Here is a 17,970-nt window from a genome sequence, read left to right as displayed (position 1 = left end):
ATCTGCTGTGAACTTGTCAAGAAACCTCCTGCTGTGTTGCTAACATAAAAGCGGGCAGGAACTGCTGGACACACCTTACAACACCCGAGACAGCAGACTTCCTCGGACCTCACAGCTCTCAGACTTTGCAGTTAATAAGAGTTCAGAAGTTTTATTTAAATCACTGGCACAGCATACTTATACAAATGGCCTTTGCTGTGCAGCATTATACTGAGTGTGGTTTGTGCTTCCAGGTGTACCAATGCCCTCCCAAGCACTCGAGGCAGATGAGGATTTGCAGCTATGGAAAGAGGTAAGCATCACCTGCCACTTGGTATATTCCCATTTCTTCTGTGCCCATCCTTGATACAGTCACACCTCACCCCCCAGTATTTCACTTGCATGGAGTGCTTCCTCTTCCAGCCCTGCTTCTCCTGTATATCTCCTATCTTGACATCAGTGAAGAGGTAAAACATCTTATTTTCCAGATTTTCTGAACAGTTGTTCCAGGAGGATGTTGAAGCTGAGTATTGAGATGTTGTTCTGGGAAAAGACCGTCTTGCTCAATGGAGAGTGACCTTTGATAACAATTGTCATTTAACTGCCAGTGACCAGGCAGTTGCTCTGCCTGGAAGCAACAGTGTCCCTATCTGGTAGTTTTATAGCCCGCACACAATACACAGGAATTGTTTCAACTCATCCAGTCTTACCTCTTGCTGCTTCTGTTGTGCACGCAGGACTGGGACACTGTATCTAATCCTACCTTTGCCTCTCAGTTTACTAAAGGTTAACCTACAGTGACAATTAGCACCCCCCAATTTTACTGCTGATTGCTGTCATAACTTCCACTCTCTTTGAAATGAACATCTGTTTTGCCTCTAGGATGTGACATGTGTTAACATGGGCTCTTCCCTGCTCTTCCCTTCTCCCCCTGGAGAAGCAGGGCATAACACTCAGGGCTTAGCCTGCAACTTGAAGGTGTTGTAACCTTCAAGTATTCTGTTGACATTTAATTTTGTAGCTTCTGATAACATTAAAAAACAAGTGGTTCACCAAGGTAGAGTTGCAGAGAGTAAATTTCTTCCTATTGCAGCTATTACATCCCTTACTGTCAGCTCCCCTTAGTTCATTTTGGAAGTATTGACTCAAACACTAACATATTTCTAGACTGGCACTTAAACAAGCCCTGGTGATATTTATCTCCTGTGGAAAAGTGGTCTTGTGGTCCTGATAGCTTTAAGGAGTTCATGAAAATGCGTTACATTCTGGACTGAAAAATGTTATTTTATAAATTTCTGCATTTATTGCTAAGATTTGCTAGCGGTAGCACAGGATTTGTCCCTGTGCCAGCTGCGGGCAAAAAGTTTCCATTGACTTCAGTGAACAAAAAATTATGCATAAGTTAGTAAATTGATTGTAAAAGTACCTAACACAAGCAATATAAAACTTAAGTGTTATAACATGAGTAATGCAGGACTGGAGAGGGTCTAAAGAAAGAGAATTAGATGCCTAGTTATATAACCTGAATCAACCTGATGACAGAACTGTACTAATTCACCAGAGTTTCTTGGAGTGAAAACAATCAGTTTTTCGCTGTCAGTTACTTTATTAGTGGATCATTCAGGAGAAGCCTTGCCTCTAAATTGACCTAATATTTCCCAGGAATTACTCTAAGCTTATAAGTATTGGAAATTTGTAACTAAGTATTGTTATTCCTGAGACTAGAGAGAAGATTACTGAGAAGATGCATCGAGGATGATAGAAACTATTAATATTTTATTTTATTTTTAAAAAGAATTAACAGAAACTGTGGCTTTAGCTCAGCTCTTGCTTTGTCCATGTAGGTTTTAGCTGAGAGAAACCTTGTCTTGCATTGTGTCCAACACAAAGTAGTCTCTGCCTCATCCTTCTACTGAATTCTGGTACTTCTACAAGAGTCACCTCCACTGACCAAACAAGCAAATAAACAAAAAACCCAACAAAAATTCCCTTACCAAGAAGAAATGGCCGAAGTTCTAATTTAGGTTACTAAAATTACTTCACTTTATTTTATGTCATTCACTGCTGATTTTTCACACTACGTTTTCTTATTCTGAAAGTAGTGAAGCTGAACTAATATATCCAGTGACAAACAACTGAAAGATGAAGGGAAGAGAGAATGGGGAAGATGTGTTGCCAAAAAAAACTATTTGAAGGGGGAATTCTGTGAGCTATTAGCTTTCGCACTATCTCTGCTAATGCTTTCTTGCATATTGTCTCTTGAGAAATGAATCATCTTTCAGATATGCATTGGTTTTTTTATTGCTTTTTTCATTTGTTTTCATTGCTAAAGAGCGTTATTTAGGGCTTTTTGCCTCTAATAAAATCATAAGACTCATTGCATTACCTACTCTTTGTATAAAAAAACCAGTATTTTTTAAAGCAGTCTGTAAACTAGATGACTGGCAGAGCTTTTTGGCATCTACACAAACAGAATCAAATATTCAATGGAAGAAATAGCGCATACCAATGCAGGTTATTACTGATACAATTTTAACGTTATATAATGTGCGTAACATTCCATTCTGTGCTGACATGTTTAAATTCAACAGCAATGTCCTCTTCCACAGTGCTCTTTGAGTTTAGATCCCTTGAAATATAATAAATATATCTCTTGCTCGCATTGTGACTTGGCAACCACCTCCTTTAAACAAAATTTAAAATTGGCTGCTTGGTGACTCAAACAAATTGATGGGCATGCATAAGATGTGCTGGTGCTTATCATAATCACTCAAGAGATGCATGTGTCGTACATCTGTGGGGATGCTGGGGCCCAAATGGAAGAGCTGTGTTTGAGGACTGCTTATTGAATCATTCCCTTTAGTTTCGTCATTTTTTCAGAGCTTCATATAATACAAAGATATCACAGAAGAGGTTTAAGTTCATAGTCCGTTCCACAGATGCTTAAAATCAGAATTTAAAATCTGACTTAGTCTGAGAAGGTTACAAGTAAGGAGGGCATGAGGCAGGTAAGAGAATAAAGGACACATATGTATGTGTTTGTTCAGTTCAAGCAAGTATAAATTTATATAGTTAAGGGCTTTTTTTCCCTCTTGAATATAAAATATTTCATCTGTAAGCGTGCCTGTAAGGATCACTTATGGCATTCAAGCTTGCCATGCCTTTAGCTGCACTGAACTGTTTCTGAAAATACACATATTTCATTTGCTTTTATTTATCTGACTTCTTAAAAAAACAACGGTGTGAACTTTTACAGATAGATGATGCGTGCTCTGCCCACGTGTCCAGAGATACTGAGCCTCAGGTGAGTTAGACAGAGGTTACTTTATTATTTTGGTACTATTTGTCGTATATAGTAGTATTGGAAGTGTAATACCTGAGTTCATGTTCTCTTTGAATTAGGCATCCAGTGCACTGGAAGAGCTTTGTTTTATGGTGATGGGATTTCTCCAGAAACCACAGGTAACACACATGAAAGACTACGCATCGTTTCTGAAGCCTGAGCTCTCAGTGCGCCAGTGTCTACACTGAATTCTGAGGACCCAGTATCTGATGTGTCAGTCGGTGCTGGAAGTAGTACTACCAGTTCATACTCTGAAATGCTATGTGTCTTAATCCAACACTATTAAAGATAATGGGGAGATTCTAATGTTTGGAAAATAATCTCCAGGTTGGATATAAGGTTTCAGGTGTTTCTGTTGCTCTAGATTAGAAAAATTATGATCTCTCAGTGGAGAAAGGATTTTACTAAGGAAGATCTACAGATATACAAGGGAGCATCTGCTAAACCCATCAGCTCTTCTACTGGCAAGTAATCAGTGCTCTCTACAGTGTTTGAAAGGAGTATCATAGAATCGTAGAATCGTAGAATCATAGAATGTGTTGGCCTGGAAAGGATCTTTAAAGGTCATCTAGTCCAACCTCCCTGCAGTGAGCAGGGACATCTTCAACTAGATCAGGTTGCTCAGAGCCCTGTTCAACCTGACCTGGGATGGCTCCAGGGACGGGGCCTCCACCACCTCTCTGGGCAACCTGTTCCATGGTCTCACCACCCTCATAGTAAAGAACTTCTTCCTGATATCAAATCTAAATCTACCCTGCTCTAATTTGAAACAATTGACCCTCATCCTGTCACTATACACCCTTGTGAACAGCTCCTCCCCAGCTTTCCTGTAGCCCTTTCAGGTACTGGGAAGCTGCTATAAGGTCTCCCCCTTAGGAGCCTTCTTTTCTCCAGGCTGAACAGCCCCAACTCTCAGCCTGTCCTCACAGGGGAGGTGCTCCAGCCCCTGGGCATCTTCGTGGCCTCCCCTGGACCTGCTCCAACAGGTCCATGTCCTTCTTGTGCTGAGGACCCCAGAGCTGGACACAGAACTGCAGGAGGGGTCTCACCAGAGCGGAGCAGAGGGGCAGAAATCCCCTCATCCCCTCCCTGGCCTTGCTGGCCACGCTGCTCTGGATGTGCCCAGGACATGACTGGCCTTACTGTTCTCCAGCCTCTGGTAGGAGGTTGTAGAAAGGTGGAGTCGGTCTCTTCTCCCAAGGAACAAGCGATAGGACAAGAGGAAATGGCCTGAAGTTATGCCAGGGGAGGTTTAGATTGGACACAAGGAAAAATGACTTGAGTTAAAAATGGACATGAGTAGTTACATTGATAAGCAAAGACATCTAATAGATCTGTCAAGGAAGGATGAAAAGTTTAGAATATAATCTGAAGAAAAAAAAAGTTTGTGATGTAATCAAAATTGCCCATTGCTTTTTTTTCTTTACAAATAAAAGCTTCTCTACCAATTATTATTCTTACAGGGCTTAGATGAAAAAGACAACACCAAAAGGGTAAGATTTCTATGTCTGTTTCATGATCACACTAAAATTGTCAAGAAAATCCTAACACCCTTGCCCTGGTTTGTAGTAAAACCACACTTTTAATTTTTTTAAACAGTTCTTATTTCATTATTCTAAGACTCATGACTCAGGCAACTCAGACATCATGGTAAGTGGCATAGCATCTCCTTGTGAGTACACGTGTGCTTGTACATTAAACCAAAGTCATGTTCCTTTTTGCAGTAGTCTCTCCACTTGTGTAGCAAGCTCAGAACTGGGAGCTTTGTGTTTAAGATGTAGAATGTATGTTAGTAACATGGAAGAGGGTCATCAATACTGCCCAGAGGTACAAAAAACCCTGACCAAACACTCATAGAATCCTAATTGCATCTCAAACTTGCAGTTACAAAATTTAAGGATAGGAACAAATGCTTGTTTCTGGTACTGGAACATAATACATGGAATGAAATTATGTAGATTTATAGAAGATGAGAATATGACCCAAAATATCAAGAACTCTTAACAGATTTTTATTAATTATTATTTAAATTGTGTGTATTTATTTGTGCAATTTAATAGAATGTATCAGGCAAAATAGTATTTAAGTCTCACTCGGACTTTAAATTACATTTTTCATGAAAAATATGATTTTAAAAATAGCTTAGTATCGTTGCTATAAAAGTATTCTCATAAGCCAACAATATAAGCAAAACCACATGTGATCCGCTTTTAAAGTGAAAACATGATCTGTTATTTCTGTGCATCTATGTGTTTTTTCTGTGCATGTTAGGATTTTGACAAAGTTAAACATATTCATTTTTTTCTAATTTCGTAAGGGTCATTCTTATATGTTAATGTTCATTTTTGCCTTGCTCTTTACATTTCTTCAGAAATATTTGTTATTTTTCCTAGAAAGTGTTATTACTGATATGAGGGTCAGTGCTTTCATGACAGAACTGCTCTGGAGATTTGAATGGTAATCAGGACAGAGTCAAATAAACTAGTTCTGCTGCTCCTCCTGCTTAAGAGGTTACTGCATCCCACTTCATCTCCGTCCTGAATACTTTTGCCCCTGCCTGTCCCCAGAGATTCGTGCTTTCTCACTTTTTCTGGTTTAGCTGTTCAGGTGACTATTTTCTAGACCAGTTCTCAGAGATACTGACTTAGGTGGGATCCATCATTCTTTGGCTTTATTAACCTCTCTTCACTGACTGCAAGTGAGAGTCCAAGTGACCATCTGGGATGCCCTTTTAATTCCTCCACCCACATCAGACTTCTACTTTTTTAGATATTATGATGCCAAATTGCTTGCTTTGGGCAGGCAAAAATGGCTCCACCAGGCAACTTCATTTTACCTATTAAGTACGTTAACACTTGGGTAACTCTCATTATTCCATATATTATAAGTCTCTTCATTGTGTTACTTTTCTAAGAAGTATTTTACCAAAAATGCACTATTTTTAAAGTTATGTTTAGGTGAGTTACGTCTTAATTGGTTGATGGAACATGAGTTTTCTATTTTATTTCTCGCTGTGGATCTCTCTCCACAAGTCCAAATGGTTGGATTTTACTAGGAGGCACACGCTGCACACAATGACACTGTGCTTATGTAGGCTGTCTGCAATAGGAATTTCACAACTGGAGTTTGTCTTCTCGGTAGAGTGACCAGTGCCATGGTTACAAATTTTACTTGAGAATGAATCCCTCCTGCATACTGTTTTCAAGCAAAAAACCTAAATTTTTTCTTGCTGTAATTTAGGTTATTTTGAAGTAAAATGAACTTTACAGTACAACTGGGAATGAAGCTGCTGACTTCCATAGTAGATAATCATAGATATGTTAGTAGGAATGCTGTACGGAAATATTCTCTGTACCACTCACAGAGTCTGAAAGATTGCAATTGCCTGGCCAAGAAATCTGTAAACAGTTCTGAACTTTCAATGAGGATGCGTAGCTTTTGCCTCCATCATCTGTGACTCACATTCATAGTGTAAATATGAATGTTGGCACCTGCTTGTTGTCAAGTCAGAATGTTCAAAAACTAAGTTTCTCAGTTAACATCTCCGGTTCTTTTTTGGTGTGTGTTTGGTCCTTAAGATGATACAGCAGGAAGAGACTTTTTTTGCATCATAAGCCTAAATTTCATCATTGCTCATGTGTCTGTGTTCGTGTCCTCTCAGTCGTCTGTCCTGCATCCTTTGCTGCAACTCGTTCCCCAGCTTAATGAGAGAAGACTGAAGAGATACAAAGTGGACGTATGTAATCTTAAACTCTGCATGCTTGCATTCTAGCATTTTGAGTTCTTCTAGAAACATCCTTGTAGACCTTTCCGCTCATAGCACTTTTATTTTCATGATTTAATAGCCCAGTAGTGTATTTTCACTAGAAATGTAGAGGGGTTTTATATTCTTTTATTAGTAAAAAATAAGCCTGCTGATATTTAACATTTTAAAACAAAAAAACACTGAAGTAATATAGGCTTGGCACAGAACAAAGAGCCTAAATATGAAAATGGATCTTTTAGTTATTTTATGAAAAGAAAAGTACTTTCAAATTTATCTGCATCATTTATTGCAGTTGAGTTATATTTTCTAGGGAGTTCTTTTTATTCTCCTTTTGGAATTCAGACTACACCTATTCCTTAAACATATATTATTTATTACTTATAGCACTAAGAATTTCCAAGTAATTTATAGGCAATTTTGCTGTTTAACTTAAGGTACAAATAAGAAGCAGCCCCATTGTTTCCAAATATCATAGAATTTGGGTATATTTGCTGAAAATGCAATTTCAGATTTTGAAAATTGAAACAGCAGATGGCTATCAATGTTAGTCTCTTTAATACTGCTATGGAGAGACGAGAAAAGTGCAACTTCTTATATAAGACTCTTTCTCTATGAGAATACTGAAGATTCATGTATAATAAAGCATACCAAAATCTATGACCCAGATTCTTCCTGTTTTACACTGATTTCAGCTTAGTTACTCCTTAGATTCATTGATATGATTGCTTATATTCACTGATACACAAGTTAAATTAGGTGTATGAATGTGATACTTAAACCTATTCCTGTAAGTAGGACTTTTACTTTATCAATCCAGATGAAGATTGTGTTGTTAACTCCCGAATTTTCAATGAACTCTTAATCCTGTGATTGTGTATGTCAGCTTTGGTCTAGTCGTGGTCATGGTTGGTAATACTATCTACCCCTCTGTAATCCGAGCCCAACCGCCCTGAATCACATTTTTCTTATCCAATGCCAGAACCTGGCCACATATAAGATCAAAGTTGATATATCTTCTCATGGACTGAAATTGTGATGAAAATTTTAACCCACTAGGCATCTGAAAGGAAGACATAGGCTAAAATTTACTTCCTGTGATGACAATGACATGAACTTAATTTATGCTGTTGGGTCTATACACTCGCAAAGAATATTCTTGTAATGGGTCTTTGTGCTTTTAAATGAACATACATATCAAGTAAGACAAAGAATTGGAAGGAAAGTATAAATGCAAGAACACAAAATTGCTGTAATTGAAAACAAACTTTAAAATCAAATAAATGTATTTTTCTAGAATACTTCAATATCCTGAATTTATTTCCATTAAGGTTGATGGCATAACTAATGGAAATAAAATAAGTTAAGTAACCAACAGTAACTAATATTTGTAGCATATTTGGCAGATTCTAACATATTTCAGCCTCTTCATTGCAGTTTTGGTTTTAGTTGTCCCAAAAAATCAGCTACAGGGATAGTTTTCCAAGTAATAATAGCATCAATACCAAACTCTACAGAGCATTATCAGTCAGGTCGTGTGTCTTTTTATATATATTTGGAGTCGCTCCACTTGTAACAACTCATAAATGAGTTTAATAAATTGTTTCTGTTTAAGAGCTGTCAAGACATCATGTGACAATTCAAAGACTTACCTTCTGCATCAAAGAAACATCAAAGTCCATCCTCTACAAATCCTAAAAAAAATCTTTAAAAATATACTAGCTAACTGATATAAAGTGTAAGCATACACCAATTTAAAAAGACCTTTTTTTAGTACAGTGTTTGGAAATATTTTTTCCAAAGGAAATTTAAAAAAAGACAAAATTCTATAGTATTGGCGAATGAGGCCAGAGCAGGCTAATAAAACTTTGTGGCAGAAGGCAAACATTTTATCAAGCTTCTTTTTGTAAAGTACCTTATTTTCATCAGATTTTTAAAATAAGGATGAATGAATGATGGTAAGTATTATGTGTTTCCTTAGTCATCTTCTCAAGTGGCTAATTTTAAGAAAACCTGCCTCCTACTATTTCTATTACCCATGTGCTCATAACTAGTGGTACATGGAAATAACAAGTTAGAATTCCACCCACTCTGCAGTGTGAGAACTGTCAGTCTTTAGTTTATAATCATGATGTTACGCTTGTGCTTACATGTTAATTCAGCTAAATACACAAGCATGTGCAAAACTAAGGTCATTATTTCATTAGTGAGACTGCTGACATGCTCAGTGCTAGGTTCTTTGCTACATAAGCATTGTAATTCCAGCTAAAAGTGAATGCAGGATTTGTGAAAATTTCAGCTTCCATAATGAGCAACAGTAACCCGTATTTGGTGAACTACAGGTATGGGAATCCCCTAGATTAGTCAGTGCTATCATGGATAATTGGATTACATTAAAGTGGATGGTGCAGTAACTTGATCAGTCCTTAAGCAGCATAAGGGCTGCAGTCTTAACTAGGATTTGTTTGAAGAGGAATGGAATGTAGAATTGTCACAGTCCTGTCATAATAGAATTTTTAAAGAAAGAAGGTGCAACAACAAAAGCCACACTAGTTCAGGCTATGTTTTCATCAGTCTGGTATCCTGTGCCAAGCAGTGTTCTGCTGAGCATAGGCAGGAAAAATGTGGCAGGACCAGGGGCAGCGTGGAGAGATCAGTCCCCTCATATATTCTCTAGCTTCTGGCTGAAGGCTGGACCATTATGCAAAATAGTCATTAATGGATTTAACCACCTTTGATTTTTTTCCCCTAGATGTTTTAATGGTTATTTATTTTGGAATATTTTATTATTTGGTATTTAGTCCTACCAAGTGAAGAGCTCATTAAGCACCAAGGAGAATGTGTGATACTATATACACACTTGAATATATTTTCTTCTGTAAGGTTGAAGCCAACTTACAGAGTATACATATTTTAAAATGTTCATAAACCCAATATAAAATCTAAAGAAATAATGAAAACAGCTCTAAGTTCAACTACATTTTATAGAAAGCAACTTTATTTCCTCTTGTCAGTTCCTACTCTGAATACCAGACACCTTTTAAAAGGTGTTATATACTGTTGTATAGTGCATAAACACCAGAAATTTACAAAATGATACCATCTTCTGGAATCAACTTTGTTTGCAGACTCTTTTGGTTTTGGTGGTTTTGCATGCACTTTATCTATTTTCATGTCGTAATAAATCCTTGAAATTCATCCATAGTATGCTTATCATATTTGTTTATATGGCATATTTAGTTGTTTAAAAATATTTAGGTGTTTAAAAGTGTTTAAAATTCTCTCTAAGTGTTATTCATGAGGGTCATAGCAGTTTAGAAGCAAATTTAAAAAAACCCACAACAATACTGAAATAATTTGCCATCAATTTAAAAGTAGTGCAAGTATTCTATGACTGTGGGAAAGATATTAACCTGTCTTTCTCAGATGGGCTGATGGGGATATCATATAATCACAGAATATTAGGGGTAGGAAGGGATATCTAGAAATGTTCTAGTCCAACCCCCCTGCCTGAGCAGGATCCCCTAGGGCAGCCACACAGGAACGCGTCCAGGTGGGTGTTTAAAGTCTGCGGAGAAGGAGCCTCCACACCCTCTCTGGGCAGCCTGTGCCAGTGCTCTGTCACCCTTACAGTGAACAAGTTTCTCCTCATGTTGAGGTGGAACTTCCTATGTTCTAGCTTGTACCTATTATTTCTTGTTCTATTGCTGGGCACCACCGAGAAGAGATTGTCTCCTTCCTCTTGACACTCACCCCTCAGATATTTATATACGTTAGTAAGATCCCCTCTCAGCCATCTCCTCTCAAGGCTGAACAGCCCCAGTTCTCTCAGTCCCTCTTCATAGGAGAGATGTTCATGTCCCTTAATCATCCTCGTAGCTCTCTGTTGGACTCTCTCCAGTAGGTCCCTGTTTCTCTTGAACTGGGGAGCCCAAAACTGGACACAGTATTCCAGCTGTGGTCTCACCAGAGCAGAGTGCGTGCGGGGGAAGAACCTCCCTAGACCTGCTGGACACACTTTTCTTAATGCACCCCAGGATCCCCTTGGCCTTGGCATACTTTAAAGCCAGTAAGGCATCAGAGCACCTCTGCCTAAGCTGCGCAGAGGAACTCTGACCCCCCCAAGGAGCAGGAAGCCTCCATGCTCCTGCAGGCTGCCCACCTTTGGTTGGACTGTCTGACTCTGGTGTCAGTGACTGTGACTTCTCTTCCCTTACCAGACAAGGAATTGAAAAGCTGGAGTAGAGGTGCTTTATTTAAATTTATTCTTTCTTCCAAGTCTGGGATGACACCAGATTTTGTCATGAATTTAATTCCTCTTGACCTCCACCTTGACTAATATAATATGATCTAAGACAGAAGACACAGGACCATTTTGTTGCCTATTTAGTCTGGTTTTTTTAATACACCTCCAAACCCTTTGAAGTTATGAGGCAAGTATTAGGATGAAGACAGATTTTAGCTTCAGTTGTTTTCTAATATCAACCTTGTGACATGAAATCAAACCAAGAAACTGTATCTTTAAGAGAAGTCTGGTTCTAAGTAGAGAATGAGGTATTAACAAGTTAGAAGTCCATAAAATAAGTCATAATTCCATATCAATAATTGTATTCTTGAGTCCTTTAATGTTTTAGATCGATTTCCTTAACTTGCAATAGCTGCCCATTTTGCTAGAAGTCCATAAAATAAGTCATAATTCCATATCAATAATTGTATTCTCGAGTCCTTTAATGTTTAGGATCAATTTCCTTGCAATAACTTGCAACAGCTGCCTATTTTGCTATTATTGTTCACACATTGAATAGAAAATATGAAATATAAAATGAAAGAATAAAACATAAATACTGTTACACATGCCAATGGAAACGCACAAAATACTACTAGCCTTTTCAAATTAAAAATCTCTGTAGTACTGACAGATCTGAGGTGGGTATTTCAAATCCAGGTAATGCTAGAATGAGGCAGCCAGTAGGAATAAAAGTCATATGCATGTTTTACCCACAGCAAAGAAACTGGGTATCATGGTGTATCTGATGAACTGGAGTCAAAATAAAAAATAAGACTCAAAAAATAATGTATAGTTTAAATCCTACTTCATCTGAAAGCTTCCTTGGATTGAACTTACTCCTGTGTTTGGAAATGGTGGGAGCCATCTGGTCCTTTCTTCAGGGGTTCATCTGAGAGGGGTTATTGTGATACACCTCTGGGAGCAGTCTGGGATCTTTCTACTGGGCTGGAGTCCAAGTATTTGTGTTTTTTAAGATTTGTACTGTTGTCCTTCTGTGAGGTGCAAAGGCCAACTCTACCTTGTCCGTAGAGACTCTGTTACCATGAAGACACTCTGGTTGTGGCTGCGTAATGAAATCTGGGACGTTGAAGGCAAAGGCTGCTCATCATTGCTAGTAAAGCAGTCTGAAATGAGCCAAAACTTAAGGTGGAATTTGGCCCTCATTTGTGTGGGTTTTTTGCTATTTCTACATGACAACCCAAACTTGTTACTGACGAGGAGAAATATATATAAAGTATGCCTAAAGGGCCAAGACTGTATAATAGTATTGAAGAAATACATACAGTATTACATAAAAAAACTTTCTATATGGATTCACTTAAAGAGTAGATATGATTTAAAAGACCTTCTTTTTTTTTTTTTCAGGAAGAACTTCAAGGTCCTGGAGGGATTCAAAGTAGAGGCTACTTTTTCTACAGGGTATGGTTTGTTTGGCTTTTTTCATTTTCGCTTTGTGATGAGCGTTACAAAACAAAAGGTAGATAAACCAATGAATTACAGTAAGAATTACTGTGGCTGAGGAAACTTGTTTCAATAAGAGCATCCCACTGAATAAGACTACTCAAGATCTGGTCTAGACGTTTTCTTGGATTAAAATAAAGGCATGGTAGGAAGCTTTTTCATGCATCTTAAAGTTTGTATATATGTGACACCACACTATGCCTTAATAAGTTGTTGGTTATTATGTATATAATTCTCAGAGAAAGTTTTAGAAAAGATGCCATGTTAGACATTCCTTCTAAAGCATTTTTCTATATGGTATGTCTGCATGTGATATAAATGTGATGCCATCCTTACACACTATATAAAAACAGCTTCTGGACCTGACCTTCCCGTTTTCCTTGTATTTTCACCAATAAGATTGGAAACTAGATACAGAAGCTCTCATGAGAATGAAAGTACTTTGTTCATCTTTGATGTCACAGAGCTTTTTTACTCCATTTTTGCAAAATCGAGCAAGTTAAAGATGACAAGTCAAACTTAACTATCTTGATTTTGGTTAATCTTTTTTTATTTAAATAAGAACCTGACTAATGAAAAGAAGGCAAGTTTGTATGATTATATTTCTTATGTATCAGGATTGGATCTTTACAGTTCTTATGACAGGCTAAAGTTATGGGTAATATTAACATCAATGCATTTATGATGCCGGAGTGAAAAGCAAATTCTTATTAAAGCTCAGCGAGAGATTTTTTTATCACCTTTAATAGACATTGTATCAAGTCCCTTTGTAGTGCAAAACATTTCTAAAATGACCATAGTGAAAAGGGAGAAATGTTGCTTATGCTAAAGAACACAGTCTAAAAATAAAATCAAGTGACATGTATTTATTTGTTAATTGTAGCAAACATAATGCAGTAATAAGAACAACCTGGAAGCATATCTTAAAAAAATGCAAAAAGAATGAGGGACAATGGTCTCTTAGAGTGACTTCATGTGGGTTTCTCCCCCCTAAAAAATCACAAGATGGGCATGATTAATTCTTCAATCTCTCTACAGTAATTTTTAATGTATAATTCTCCTCCAGACGTGGATATACATTAAAAAATAACTGGTTTCAGGTTTATCTTTAGAGATTATCACATTGACAGAAATGAGAAGTTTCCCATTTTCTATACGTACCACATTGGGTGGGGCTTTGTTTCCGAAAGCAGTCAGTTTTATAGAGCACTTGTTGGATATCTGTCTTTCAGCCACGCAACGGAAGGAGATCAGTGGATTTTCGCTAAGGAGGTATTTATTTAATGCTTTTAATCACAATCTATATTCAAATTAGTTCATTTTTATACAGACAGGGCACAATATTTATATTGAGAATTAGTCTCAGAAGGCATTTAACTGTTTTGTCAACTTAAGATTTCTGCAGACTAGATTCTCCTGGATGTGCTAAATTCAGGTGTCTTCAGGTGAACTGAATAAAAGCTGTAGGTACTCAGTTCCTAGAGCAGAGAACACAGAGCTGTTTCAGGCAGCAAGAAATGGAAAAAAAACCCAAAACAGACCTGTAAACATTTTGGAAAGTTAACTATGATGATTAGTGTATGTCAGGAAGAACTGATTCACCTACCTATCAAATACATATTGACATCCTGGGAGTAATCTGAAGAAAACTCACACTGAAACTAAGTATAGACTTCAGGGATTAGTTTCAAATCGTTCAGCTCTCTGGAGAGATATAAATATGTTTCCCAATAGCTAATATTATAGTGCTCCGTTTTCTAATATACCTTACATCTGTCTCATAATTTAAGTAGTGTTATATCATACCAACAGCTGAAGCTTTTTTTTTTCTTTTTCAGGATTTTAGATTCCTGACCTAGAACATGGACACACTGTTTTCCTTACAAAAATTATTCACTACTAATGTACAATTAAAAATGAATAGAATGTAAATGTTCTTAAATTCAATTCCATTAAGGATTCAAATGTTTCTTTACTTTGTTGATTACATTGAAAGTATATTAAAATTATTTGTTTCCTAGTCTTGTGATGTTTACAACCGTGTGTAAAAAAGTCACAGTGTATGCATGCAACAGCCATTGCCTCTAACAAGATCGTTATGTACATTTATTTTCCCTTATAAATAAAGGCACTCGGATGTTTTAATGAGGATGTTGGCAATGTAGACTATTGTGTTTTTTCTGAATATATTGCAAGTGATTTGTGCAGTCTTTAAGATGGCAGCTTATCTAGGCAGGCCAAACAGAAGGTGTGGTTTGCTTTTCAGCATTATGTTCTCTACCCCTGTACTTCCTTCACTATAGCCCTTGGACTTCTGGCAGTCTGCAGGGTCAAGATAATTGCTCTGCAGGTAGTCTACAGAACTATATTGATGATAAAGGAGTTGACAGTCTTCAATAAGCCTTAAAGTTAGCAGTGTTTTATTGACTCAAAAAAATGTCAATCTATTGCCTTGACTAAAGGAAAATTAATAAATTGCATATTTTGAAAAAACATCTTTACTTAATTCAACTAAAATGCAATAACATATTTTTTTTTTAGCTATTAAGACTGCAGATGCAGTATGGTTCTCATTCTGAAGAAGATTTAGTTGTGTTATTTACATTCTTCCGGAATAAGGATCAATTTGAAAACTCAAGTGGTTTTGATGCAGAATTAAAGAAATTCCACTCCAAAGAACAACTCAGCCTCACAATCTTACTAGCTTCTCTCTCTGAGTTTGTTTTCACCCCAGGGCTGTGTTAAAACACAGTTTTGAGGTTGTAATTATTTTGAAAGTAACTAATCATTCAGTGTAGAAGTGGATTATTGTTCTTAACATTGTATTGGCCAGTCCTGGTTAGAACTGACCTCAGCTTTACTACTCCTGCTTCTTCAAGCTTGGATGAGCAGCTCAACTTCAGCAGGTAACTGGGAAAACAAATGGCCTCAGAGGCAGAAACTGCCTTAACAAGTCCTTTCTCTCTCCTTACCCACTTGTTTTCCCTCTGCAGCTTGCTGTGTCTCCAGTTGAACTGGTGCAATTATCTGCGAACCAAGGATCCAGTTTTGTACGACCTCTGGTCAGGACTAACACGTGGCCTTCTGCCACAAAACACTTATTATGCTGTATGGTATTAAATTAGGTTATTAATTTAAGTTTTTCCCCGCTGCTGCCTTAGACCGCGTGGCTGACAGCTTCCACTCTAGCAGGCCTGGGCAAGGGCAAGGCAGGGAAGTGGGGCTACCTCCCTCAGTCACACCCAGCACCAAACCAGCACCTAAACTGGGCCCGACCAAAAGTGCCCTGTGTTCAATGGTTTTTTTGTTTGAATTTTATTTTTGTTTGTCTTCTCTGGCTTTTGGAGGTTGTTTTGTTTGTTGTTTTTTTTTTAATCAAGCACTTTTAAAAGGATCAGCAGTAACCAACGACCAACAGGGCAAACGGCCGAGGCACCGTTACAACTGATCACCCTCAACTGGTCAGCATCAGGTGGGTCAGACCAGCGACCTCCTGGAGAAGAAGCAGCGTCCCAGGGAGGGAGCCATGCAGGTGGGCACAGAGGGTCACCCAAGCCTGGCAGAGCAAGCAGCTGAGACTGAGGGTGATTAGAGAGCTGGGGAGGAGAGGACACACCAAAGGAATGGGAGAGGCTGGAAGTGAGCAGCAGTGGGAGCCGGAGAGGTGCTGGGTGCTGCGACAGCCATGTCCACCCTGCCAGAGGCAACCAGCTGGGCAGAGAGAGAGGAAAGGCAAGGTGGCAGGTAGGACAGGTCCCAAGAAATGGCAGAAGGGAGAGCAGTTTATGAGGGTTTTTCTGGTGCAAATACATCTAGCGGTTAAGAATTATTGTGCTGTGAGAATAATGAAATACTACATTGCATTAGCTGGACAATCGTAGGTGTAGCGTACTCTAAAAAAATTGTTGAGAATTTACTTCATGTCATTTTAAAAAAAAAATAGTGCAAATTAAATTGATCAGAATTGTTATTTACACTCAAGGACTGAAGTTATCCAGCCTGTGGTTTCCCAAACTTGATATGTGCATCAATGCTGGCAAAGCTGGTAGTAATTAATATTATCATGGGCAGCAGTGAGAAATGTTGCCAGAAGTTTTTTTTTAGTTGGGACTGTAGCCTGCTAGTAGAATAACACTGCTTCAGTAGTCTAATTTCATACTCTGAAACCAATTTGCACTGCATCACTTTTGCCACTGCTTGGCTCCTTTTCACTCTTGCCATGCAATATCTTCTGAAGTTATTGATACATATTTTCATTTATTTCATCTATGTATATCACTGCAACCTTGAACTAATCATTTAAACACTTTTTAAACACTGATTTACTAATTTTGTTAAAAATTGTTAAAGTTTTGCTAGCTTCTGATCTCTTCGTTGAGACTGGATTTCAGATTTATCAGAAGCATCAGCTTCTGTTATGTTTTCTGTGATCTAGGATTCTCAAGCCAATTTTCTTTTTTTGCTTTTACATTTTGTAGATTTAACAGCATCTAGAAAACATCCAATGTATGCCTGTTTACACAAACCTATTGAATGTTGCAAGCATTAAATAGAAATAGTATAAACCACACCATTTAAGTAAAGTATTATGGAAAGATTTTAACTAAGACCTAAACTGGCAAAGGACAGAGTCTTCCTGTAAACCTACAGTACTTAGCATCCTTGTGAGCGATAGTGTGATTCTCTTTACTCTCTTTGTAGTCTCCAAAGTACGTTTTCATCTAAAATGCAAAGAAATACTCTTACCTTTGTGAAATTCCTTGATGCATGTGTAGCATTTGATCTTCTTTAGAATTTGTTTCACTATATGCGTGCTAAATTCTGTACAAGAGCCTCGTTGAATAAGAATGAGGCATCAGCTGGAAAGGCCAATGTAGTACTTGTGGGCATGGTAGTAATCCAGTGGAAATCACAAAATCATAGAATGATTTAGGTTGGAAAGGACCTCAAAGATCATCTAGTTCCAACCCCCCTGCCATAGCAGGGACATCACCCACTAGATCAGGTTGCTCAGAGCCCCATCCAGCTTGTCCTTGAACACTTCCAGGGATGGAGCATCCACAGACTCCCTGGGCAACCTGTTCCAGTGCCTCACCACCCTCAGGGTAAAGAATTTCCTCATGTCTAGTCTAAACC

At 37.9% G+C, this 17,970-nt stretch overlaps 2 protein-coding genes across 2 annotated transcripts in view; both read left to right on the top strand.

Annotated features, from left to right (window-relative positions):
- Positions 1–233: 233 nt before the first annotated feature.
- Positions 234–14,102, top strand: NMU (neuromedin U; the record flags this gene model as incomplete). The annotated part of the gene is made up of 8 exons (XM_009874612.1): positions 234–292; positions 3,236–3,283; positions 3,382–3,441; positions 4,786–4,815; positions 4,922–4,972; positions 6,984–7,058; positions 12,739–12,792; positions 14,067–14,102. Coding segments are annotated over 8 exons (413 nt in total), but the record flags the coding sequence as incomplete, so codon positions are not given.
- A 2,355-nt stretch (positions 14,103–16,457) lies between these two features.
- Positions 16,458–17,970, top strand: part of PDCL2 (phosducin-like 2) — an 8,031-nt gene continuing 6,518 nt past the window's right edge. The window contains 2 exon segments of the mRNA XM_009874611.1: positions 16,458–16,578; positions 17,536–17,543. Coding sequence (XP_009872913.1) covers positions 16,458–16,578; positions 17,536–17,543 — 129 coding nt within the window.

The sequence above is a fragment of the Apaloderma vittatum genome, unplaced genomic scaffold (genome assembly GCF_000703405.1).
Source record: "Apaloderma vittatum isolate BGI_N311 unplaced genomic scaffold, ASM70340v1 scaffold708, whole genome shotgun sequence".
Classification (NCBI taxonomy): Eukaryota; Metazoa; Chordata; class Aves; order Trogoniformes; family Trogonidae; genus Apaloderma; species Apaloderma vittatum.
Note: the sequence above shows the minus strand (reverse complement) of the source record. Positions and strands in the feature narration are given on the sequence as shown.